This window comes from Daphnia pulicaria, chromosome 7 (genome assembly GCF_021234035.1).
Source record: "Daphnia pulicaria isolate SC F1-1A chromosome 7, SC_F0-13Bv2, whole genome shotgun sequence".
NCBI classification, from domain to species: domain Eukaryota; kingdom Metazoa; phylum Arthropoda; class Branchiopoda; order Diplostraca; family Daphniidae; genus Daphnia; species Daphnia pulicaria.
The window spans coordinates 12,339,144-12,350,112 of record NC_060919.1 but is presented as its reverse complement, the minus strand read 5'-3'; the positions used below and the strand labels follow the sequence as shown (position 1 = coordinate 12,350,112).

General features: G+C 38.9%; 3 protein-coding genes across 3 annotated transcripts; 1 reads left to right on the top strand and 2 right to left on the bottom strand.

Moving 5' to 3' along the window:
* The first annotated feature begins 883 nt into the window (after positions 1 to 883).
* On the top strand, positions 884 to 1,824 carry LOC124348729. Its single transcript, XM_046799002.1, has 4 exons — positions 884 to 903; positions 973 to 1,249; positions 1,314 to 1,528; positions 1,592 to 1,824. Exons 2-4 carry the CDS (start codon positions 1,137 to 1,139, stop codon positions 1,822 to 1,824), a joined length of 561 nt encoding a protein of 186 aa, XP_046654958.1. The 5' UTR covers positions 884 to 903; positions 973 to 1,136.
* A 6,748-nt stretch (positions 1,825 to 8,572) lies between these two features.
* LOC124348728 lies at positions 8,573 to 9,118 on the bottom strand. The gene has a single exon (XM_046799001.1). The coding sequence runs from the start codon at positions 9,116 to 9,118 to the stop codon at positions 8,573 to 8,575; it is 546 nt and encodes a 181-aa protein (XP_046654957.1).
* An 81-nt stretch (positions 9,119 to 9,199) lies between these two features.
* On the bottom strand, positions 9,200 to 10,519 carry LOC124348727. The gene has a single exon (XM_046799000.1). It carries the CDS (start codon positions 10,517 to 10,519, stop codon positions 9,200 to 9,202), a length of 1,320 nt encoding a protein of 439 aa, XP_046654956.1.
* Positions 10,520 to 10,969: the final 450 nt, after the last annotated feature.

Here is a 10,969-nt window from a genome sequence, read left to right as displayed (position 1 = left end):
AATAACGGCTTCTTCTTTAGCCTTGATGGTATACGCAGTCTGGTATCCCATCAATATGAAAACGAGACACTTTGTTCCGTCTTTTTTTATTTTCCCCGTAATGGATATGGAGTCAGTCACAGTTTGCACCAAAAAGGCAAGGTTAACTTAACTCCATGGGGAGTTCCTTAACACTCGATTGAGATATTTCTAAATCATACTTGAGGTCTTTAACCAGGGGTGACCGGAAAGTCTCTCTTCTCTCAAAATACGTAATAGAGTCCCGAACATGGCGAAGCGGAATGCAAAGTTTTGAGCCGGACCAAATCGCGCATCACCATAACCGACATGAGCAAATCGCATCCGGTCTACCAATGTATTTCGCCACTCAGAGGACTTTTATTGAAGACGACCCAGCCCAAATTATTCGAAGTATAAAACCAAAAAACTGCAAATTTATTAATTAAAATAATTAATTAAACACAGTCGATTTTGTGATAATAAATAGCAATTCAACGGATTTGAGAACCACAACGACTTGGGGAGAACGTCGGACTATTGGAGCGTCTACCAAATCAACGTCGTCGAATTTCTCCACAAAGTTTGCGAATTATCCGATCAATTTACCCAGGAAGAAATCCACTCGGCTTGCAGGCCCTGGACGATAATGCCTATGAAATCAGACCCCCCAATAGTGGCCAGCAACGCATCCTCGGTCTGTTCCCTCTGGCCTCGATGATGTCTCCTATATCTAATATGAATCACGTCATCGATGCCAAGTTAATCCATTCAAAACTTTGATACCGAAATAATAAAACCTATAATCAAATTTCTTATGTAATAGATACCAGATGACAGTTCGAGCTTCAGTTCCAATTATGAGAGGAGAGTAAGTCTTTTCCAGTTATGCCCTGGCGCTCAAAGGTCATATTTAATCCAATAAAATATCACGTTAAACTGAAAATGACGCTGATTATACATTTAAAATTACAGGACTGAGAGAACGTCAATCTTTGTTGCGTCAGAGCAAATTATTCGAATGCGATTGTTCCCGCTGCTCAGATCCGACGGAATGCTCAACTTATTTATCAGCCCAGCGCTGCCAGAAATGCCCCACGGGCTTCGTGCTGCCCATCCGCCCGCTGGATGAGAAAGAAATGGAATGGAAATGCAATTTGTGCTCGCACAAATTGACGGCCGTCGTCGTCAACCGAGTGGTCGACAAACTCAAAGAAGAATTCGAAACCATCGGACCCAACGAAGTGGAAAAGTATTTTGAGATTTTTAAATCTGATTATAAAAGTTGCAATCAAACCTTTTTGGGGGGCCGGAAGGTTCGAAAGATTCCTAAAACGACACGCCTCACTTGTCCATCCCAATCACTTCCTGTTCACGAGCGCCCGGCAGTCACTGAGCCAATTGTACGGACGGAATGAAAAGTATTTGCTCAACACTTTGACGATGGAACAGCTCGAACGTAAAGTTGCCATCTGCCGGCAGTTACTGGATGTGGCGGATGTCGTCGAGCCCGGCCTGACACGAATCAGAGGTATTGAAATAAATGAATTATCTTTTCACATCACTTAAACAGCAATTTGATTGTTGATTAAAGGTGTGACACTGTACGAGATGCACGCTCTAATGTTGCTGATGGCCAGACGGACGTTCGAGGCCAGTCAAATCAGTTCGGCGGAATTCAAAGAGAAGATTGAATCTGTACGTTCGATATTGTCGGCAGCCACTAGAATCCTGTCGCTAGAAGATCCTGCCTCGACGGAAGGGGCCATGGGTAGTGCGACCGTTCAAGCCCTGGATCAAATCCAGCGATGGATCTCGTCCATGTGATGCACAACTAATAAGGGAAAATAAACGAATTGATTTCTCAGCACAGTTATTTTATTTCCTAGAATAACCCTCCCTCATGTATTTGTTACCTGTTCATGATCACCATGTTACCTTTCATTCATTTGGAAATTACAGCAGCACTTTTAAATATAGAAGAAAAGTTACGTCTCACTGGCAAATGAACCGACAGTGAAATCACCACGGCTCCTTTACGCCCTCTTACGTCATTCCCAAGCAGTTTCTGGGGATGAATATGATGATGACAAATGTTCACATAAGACGAGCGTTAATTGTCAGCTACCTGCGTTAGCAAGGTACCCGAAGGGATGTTTTTAATTTTTTTTCCATAAAAAAAATCAATTACACTTTAGCGCGCAAGAAGGGCCTGATTTTTGAATTATTACACATACAGAGAGTTAAACGCAAGTAGATTATCAGGAGATAATTTACAAAAATAAGTTAATTGTCGGGTACCTGGGCATAATCCCGTGGTGAGACGGGCAGGTGTGTCACAGCGGACGGAAGCGACAACTGAAGTGGCCGAACTCGTCAGTGGTAAGAAAATCTGTGTAGCAGTATAGAAGCAGTGGAGCTGGATGAGCGTGGGTCGCGAAAATAAGGATGGAGCAGAAAGTTAGTGGAAGTCACCACTGTCATAGACGAACGCCAGCTTGGCCGGAGGTCAAGCAATACTTCCAGGATTCCACATTCTAAACACATATGAAATTCAATCACACAACCTGTTAAGTAATTCGTAAACAACCTCAATTTATCATATCCTCGTATTTAGAGTAAATATATAGAATAAAGTACATATCTTAATTTAGAATTCTTTGTTGAAGTATAGCATTAACGTAGACTACAGTATCGGGTCAGAAATAGTCGATCCTTTTCATCTTGATTCCTGGTCCACCTCCTGAAGTTTCGATATTTTGTGTATGCTCGAAACCTGGCGTGAGGTGATCTGGAGAAAGTAATCATGCAAAACTTATGCACAAGAGTCCCATATTGGTAGACAATATGATTCTTGAACGCAAAAGTTTACTTTCCAAACTAAACTTTACTGGCATTTAAAAATTTTTCATCAAAACTTATTTTTTGTGTGGCATCACTTGCTGTAAGTAAATTTTTAAATAAATATGGAATAAATAAGGTGAAAATATTAGTATTGAAACACTATAGAAATAATGATAATAGAAACACAGATGAAATACTGCTTTCTATTTGTTTCGTTTTTGAAATAGTGGCTTTTGTGCAATTTAAATTGAAAAACTACTTTAGGGTCAATCCACGCCAACTTGACAGATCGAAGACACGATCATCTCACACATTTTTTCTTATTTTGATTGTAGGTCACTTATGACGTAAAAATTCTATTCTGTGAATTTAAAATGTTTCTTAGAGCCATTCTTGAGTTATTTAAATTTAAAAATGTATTTTTTTATTTGCCTTCGCGGCGATTCTGGATCGCGGGAATCGTTTTTTTTTTCATTTTTATGCTTTTAATTATTACAGAAATAATTTTTTGTTGTAACACATTAATTGGGAATTTTTTTCTCTATTATCTGTTGTACTTATCATCTGTAAAACGAAATATTTTCTATAGTTATATTAGATTTAAGTTTTTAATCAGTCCCTGGAAAATAAAATCAATATCTATTTTTTGCACATTCGCAGAAACATTCTTTTTTATTAATTTATTATTAATAAGGAAGTGCCAATCTATGTAGTATATAAAAATCATGAAGTAATGATGATTGGAAAATTGATTGGAAAACATTTTCCCCCATTTAATGCCCCACGGGCTTAAAAAAGCTTTCTTCTAATCCCTTGCCCTTTGTTAAATAACAAAAAAGCCTATGGGCACAACATGGGGGTGAAACCTACCCTCAAAATTTTAAATAAATCGGTGAGAATAGTGCGCCATTTATGTGTAGAGTTGACGCCACCCATTATCACTATCTTGCCAGTTCTTTCGTTTTGACGCAATCCCTAACTCTCTTTTTCAAGGTCAAATGGAGATCAGCGCAGTGATGGCGAAGAAAAAAAAATAAAACGTGACAGTTATTTTGAATTTTCCGCCAAACCTAGTACAATTTCAATTAATATAATAACTTACAAGTAACTTTGACTTTTTTGCACGACGTACTTTTGGGCTGTCTGTGAATAATGCGATATCCCGATTATTTATCTCAATCGTATACCTTAAAAGTTAGTCAGATGATTTTTTGAAAATAAAAACAGTCTTGCTACGCGATAATTTCACTTTCGATAATTTCCACTACGGATCATCGGTAAAGAAATTGTCAAAATAAAAGTTTTGATAGAAAAGGTTGGATTTTTTATTAGTTTTAGAAAAAAAAATTTGTCGATTATTTAACGACATCTATAAAAAACGAAAAAATTTGTTTAGACTTCTTAGGTAACGAGGGGTTCTAGGCGAGATTTGGCAATACCGCAATTTTCTTTCAGAAAATTTTTGCGAAATTGAAAAGGAGACAGGAGAGGCCGGGAAAGGTAAAAAATGTTTCACTTTGGAAGGGAAAGAGGACACCAAATGATCGAAAAAATTCAATTTCTTAGAAATTATATTTATGAAATTATATTTAAGTTATCGCGATTAAGATCATTTTTAAAAGATTCGATTTTCAATCTAATATTTTATCGAAATTATAATCGCGATTATTTTTCAATCACCATTGTGGCAAGACTGATAAAAAATCATATTTTTATCTTTGACAGGAAATATTTCGACACTATGCTTATTGCTTTTTATATTTCAAAAATCAAATTTCTCGTTTTTCATTTTTTCTTGATTTTAGCGTGAAAAAAATCTCGCCTGGAAATAATAAAGCTTATTAGTTAGAATTTCTGAATGCTGAAAACGGAGATAAACGGAATTCAAAAAAAATGTTGCTGATCGTAAATCTTACTACAACTAATATAATTATATACTTGTTACAAATCACATCTATCGTGGCAATATAGCATCATTTTCATGGATATTGACAAACGCTCAATGGAGTTCTTAAAGTCGTCAACCCAGCTAAAAACCAGCATTAGTGGAGAAGTCGCACGACATTTGGCTCGGGAGAACCGTAGCAACTTTAAAAAAGGTCTAAAGTTTAAAAAGGCAATGTTGCCGAATGAGAATATGAGTGTTATGTTTTTTATTCATATTTTGCTATGGCATCGCTGTTTTTTACGCTAGCATCTAAGTTTCTACCGCTTCGGTAGAAAAAAGCTCTGTCAAAAGCTAAATTTGAAGAAATAATAAAAAATTCAATACTAACGATTAAATGGTTAGGCTCCATAAAATATAGGGAAGAATTTTTTGTCATAAGGGAGGATGTTTTATCCATAAATCAAATGTACCAAATAATACTAAATATGAATTTTTGATGCAGAAATATTTTTAAAAATTTGCCAATCATCCACAGGTGATTTCTTGTGGATATAAATTATTTTTTCCGTTTTTATCAAATAGCATATTTAAGATGAATTCAACCTTTAGGCATTTTGTAATAATAGTGTATAATACATAGCAATCCCATCAAACATCATTCAGAACTTTCCTTCTTGAAGGAACGTTATTCATCCACAACCATATAAAAACTTATCCAGTAAAATTACAGTATATCCGTAGCAGTGAGCGCCAGCAAGATGTTTGTATATTCCATCGTCTCTGAAGATGAAAAAATTTTGCAAAAATCCTTCTAAATGAATTTTGTTTGTTTATTTTAGTTCGTTAGTTAAATAATTTTTTTAATACCCGTAACAGTTGGAAAGTCATTCCCAATAAAAATTCAGAAAACAATTTTTTCTGTCAATAAAATTTCAAACTAGCCAAGTTTTAAAATTACTGCTTGTCGATAAAAGAAATTATAGCGGCGAGTTACTCGATCGTTCAATAAGTCCAATAAATGCCTCTTACATTTATTGCAGGTAATCAGATAGTGCTAAATTCATATAGAAAATTTAAAAAAAGGAAGAGGTTCAAAAGCACACACACACTTGTGAAAACTCATTACTGGTTGTACTTGTCTCTATGTCTTCTCTCTCATTTTCAGTATGGCAATTTTTTTTATCATCTTGAAACATGATGTAAAAATTTAACTTCTTTCTTGAAAATAAAAAAAACACAAAAAACACAATTTATTTACGACAATGACACCATTGATTTAATCATTCTCAGTATCAATTCTTTTCAGATGCATTAGCAGAATTCTAAAAAAAATATCAAAGTAAAAAAGCAAATGTCATTGTTTATATGCTATTAAGGAAAAAATATCCCATACCTCCTTTCTATTGAATAAAGTGCCCTTTTTTAAGGAAAACCATTCTTCACACAGTTTCATATAGGCAGATGCTACGGCGGGGCAAGCACTAATGAAGACATTTCGTAGAAGAATTTCAATAAACAATCTAACGCAATTTAATATCGAAAAAAAAGTATAACAGTATTTTTTAGATCTCATCTCAATGACCAGGGTTAATAAAGGAACTGCAAGTATTTGTGCGTAATAATCTTTTGGAACCCACTTTTCGATTTGAATTGATTCGATTCGATTCCTTTCAATTCAATTCGTCCCTCCGGACTTTTTAACATGCAGCTAACATTCAGTCAGCTAAGCATTCATCTATATTAAAGTAGGCCAACCCACACAAATGTGGAAAGTTCACAGAAGACACCTAAAAAACATTTCTTATCTACAATTATCGTATATTCAATCACATGGAATTGAATTATTTAAAAAAAAATCACTATTCCATCATCATCTATTTTCATTACTTTCTTCCAAAAATAAACTAAAATAAACTAAATTTTACCATAAGTAGGTTCTAACGGTTGCCTCTTCAAAGGAACAACTTTCTGAAATTTAAGAAAATATCTTTGTTGGAGCAAATAATGAAACGAATTACTTGAAAGAGTCTAGTCGAATCAGTATGTTTGGTGGTAAGGAAAACATTTATGACTTCAGTTTTTGGTGTTAATAGTGTTTTTATAATTTTTAGAATAAAACAGAATTAATTCATCGTCTCTTTTCTGAAAGGCTGACCACGACTTTTCTATGGAATTCCCTAATCCTACGGTTGTAAATTTTACTGTAGGGATTTTGTAGACCTACAGGTTTTTTTGCATACGGGAGGATTGGTTCGACTTTCACCAGTTACTCGAAGAGTTCACAATAATAATTTTTGGTACAGACAGCTTAATACATGTTTGAAAAAAAAACTTTTAAATTTGGGAACAGTGAAATTAAGTTCTAAATTGGGGCAATTTTAAAAAGGAATTATTTTCTTATAAGTATGAAGTTGTATAAATATTTAATGGATCAATGAGGTGACTCTGTCTCTGAATATTATTGTTGCTTCTGAATTACTCTAGCAAATATACAAGCCAATGGAGAAAAGATATATTTTTAATTCCAGCAAGTTATTCTTGATTATTTATTACTCTTATTTGCATCGCTATATAAGTATACATTCATATTTTATCTTTCTTCAACTTAAATCTCTCTACCTCCATTTCTTTCCGTCTAGCAAATGTCCTATTCATTTTTGAATGTGTAAAAAAAACGTGCGACATGAATTCAGAAATAAAAGATGGTTAATATTAACATCTATTGATCTCTATGGAACCAAAGCGGCGGTGTGACGAACCACCAATGAGAAAACGAATTTATACTGCAGGCACTCCGATCTGTATTTTCCAACACGTTGAAAAGGCAAAATATACAGACTGAGCAAGTACTTGACGTTATCGTGGCTACGATTTCTTCTATAATGCCACCGCCGCCCACTTCGTCTTCCACACCTGTCCTCTTCCCCGGTTGCCGCATTTTTATTTCGCGGACCAGACCTCAACAGCTGCGATTACTCCTTGGTGGATTCTGAAATTAAGCAAAGTTTGGTAACGGGTCTTTTATATTCCGATGTCGCCGTCTTAACAATAGCCTGTCGAACACGTCCTCCTTCGCTATCTGGATACACTTTAATTATGGTTCCAATCGGCCATTCTCCCCGTTTTGACTTCTCGTCCACGATAAGAACACGAAAACCCACTGCCGCATTTCGGTTTTCGCGGAACCACTTTCTTCTTTCCATCAGTGTCGGGACGTACTCCTGCATCCAGCGTTTCCAGTATTGCTGGACGATGAATTGAGCCTGCCTCCATCGCTTCCGTGCGCTTTCTTCGAAGGTTCTTTCGTCGTCGGGTGGGCAATACTGGTGTGGTTGCGTTAGGAAGTGGTTCGGAGTCAACGGGTTTGCGTCGTTAGGGTCAGTACTCACATGCGTGAGGGGTCGTCCATTGAGTAACGCCGATACTTCAGTGAATACTGTCACTAAAACCTCGTCGTTCACGGCTCGCTCGTTCAAAAATTGTCTTGATCGCTCGTTTGCTAGATTGAACCAGGCGCTCCCAGACGCCTCCGAAGTGTGGTGCCGACGGCGGCGAAAAATGCCACTGGGTTTTTCTTTCGGCCAGTTCGGTGGGTAAATTTCGATCACTGACTAGATTAGTAAAGCCGATACGTAACTCCTTTTCTCCAGCAGTGATGTTCGTTCCGTTATCGCTGAAGACTTCCGTTGGCGTTATGCCTCGAACGCGCAAGAACCTAATGAACGCCATGATAAATGAATCCGTATCCATCTTGTACACCATTTCAAGATGGACTGCTCTGGTCGTTAGGCATATAAATAGGCAGGCCCATCGCTTCTCCCTTCTCCGACCGATGACGACAGATTATGGTCCGAAGAAGTCGAGCCCGACGCTGGCAAAAGCTGGCTGGAATGGTTCAAGTCTGGGCCTTGGAAGTGGAGCCATCATCGGTGGGGCTGGTCTTACACGCTGTATCTTGCATTCTACGCATTTCTTTACTACTCTTCTAATCGCCCGCCTTCCTTTTAACGGCCAGTATTTCACCCGCACTTCCACCAAAGTTCTTTCCACTCCGGCATGGGCCGTCTGAACATGGGCTTCGGTGATCAGCAGGATGGATAAATGATGGTCCGGGTCCAGCACTATTGGATGACGACTTTCATACAGCTCCGTCGCATTTTCCAATCGACCACCTACACGTAGAATTTTGTTTTTATCGATAAATGGTGTCAACTTTACCAACCGCGAAGTTTTCTTTAATTGCTTCCTAGCTATCAGCGTTTTCACATCCGTTCCAAAGCATGCTTCTTGTATTTTCTGGATGAGGGTTCGCAGGGCCTCTTCCCTCTCTGCTACGGTAGATGCTTTTTCTTGCTTTTCCTGATCTTTGCATTCAGTGCTTCTTTTCATATCGATGTCGGCTGAAATGAGCTCTTCTAAGCTCAATCGATCGTTACATAAATTGGCAATGGGGTCGGTCTGAATCGAGGTTTATAAGACGGCCCTTTCCTTCATCACCTCTAGATCTTCTGCTGTTGGCTCTTGCCGTTGGTCAAGATGGGCCCATTGACTGACTGGCCTCTGTAAAAAGAGTGGACCATCAAACCATCGGTGTTGATTGTCCAGCTGCGTTGGGCGAAGGCCATGGCTACAATACTCGGCTGGGTTTTCGCGCCCACTTATGAATCTCCATTCTTCATTGCTGGATGTCTCCGTGATTTCGTAAATCCGGTGGTGAACAAATTGCGAATAACGCTGCTGCTCTGATTTTACCCACTTTAACACTACCTCCGAGTCGGTCAAAAACAGGGTTGAATTGATTGGCAGTCTCAATTCTTTCTTCACGGATACGGCAATCCGGGTCGCCAACACGGCCGCTTGTAATTCTAAACGTGGGATCGATAAAGTTTTTATCGGTGCAACTCTTGACTTGGCATATACAAACTTGACGTCGAAATTTGCTTCACACTCCAGCCGTAAATAACAGCATGCCCCAAATGCAACTTCTGATGCGTCGCAAAAAACATGTAGCTTGAAACGGGTAGTTGATAGTGGGAATCGTTGATCACGGAAGCATCTCGGCACACGAACGTCTTCTAAATGCGACAACTCCGATCTCCAAAGGCCCCATTTCTTGACCATCTGATCGGGCAGCATCTCATCCCATTGAAGCGGTTCCCGTTTTGACAAATCACTCGGTTTTTGGCGCGTTATCTTCCATACTTGTTGGAACAATACCTTGGCGTACGTCGTGATGGGAAGGAGAAATTCTAATGGGTCGAATATTTTGGCTATTTCTGCCAGCATTTCTCGCTTCGTTAGGGCTGTTCCTGTCTGTCGGGTCGCGATTTTGAAGCAGTCGTGTTGGCAATCCCACAAAACACCAAGTGAGCGCTCAACTGGTAGGTCATCCAGATCCAAATTCAAAGTTTGGTGTACTCTTTCACTTGCAGGTATCGAAGAAAGGACTGCCCGTGACGATGAGACCCATTGGTTGAGCCTAAATCCTCCATCCGCTAACACTTTTGTTACTTGAGCAACCGTCTCTATAGCGAGCTCCTCCGTCTCGAACGAGTCAATATAGTTGTCAACGTAGAAACTTTTATTTATAATTTCTCCTACGTACCGGAATTTGTCGTGATTATTTGCAGCGTGCTGTAGCGCATACAAACATGACGTTGGAGACGAAATTAACCCAAATCTCTGAACCATCATTTGGTAGGTTTTCGGTGCTTCTGAGCTGCCGGGTCTCCGCCACAAGAAACGTTTGAAGCTTTGATCGGGCTGGCGTACGCAAACTTGATTATACATCGCCTCAATGTCTCCTGACACTGCAATAGGTGCTTCTCTGGATCGTATCAGAACTCCTACTAAGTTGGCCAGCAACACCGGTCCCCGAAGAAGACAATCATTTAGTGATATACCTTGGAATTTGGCCGCTCCGTCAAATACCACTCTTATTTTCTTCGGTTTATTGGGGTTGATCACGTAGTGGTGTGGGAGGTACCACACGCTACCTTAGATTCCTTCTAGCTCTGTGCTGGCTAGCAGCCGGGCGTGGCAGTCGTGTACGTATTTTTCTATAGCGTTGGTATACCGCTCGGCTAGGTCCTTGTTATTCAATAGCCGTTTCTCCAATGACATTAGACGCTGGAACGCGCCTTTCCGATGGTTCGGTAATTTTACAACCGATGGTTTCCATAACAAGCCAACCTCGAACCGATTGCCAGTATTCTTGATGGACGAGTTCAAAATGTTGAG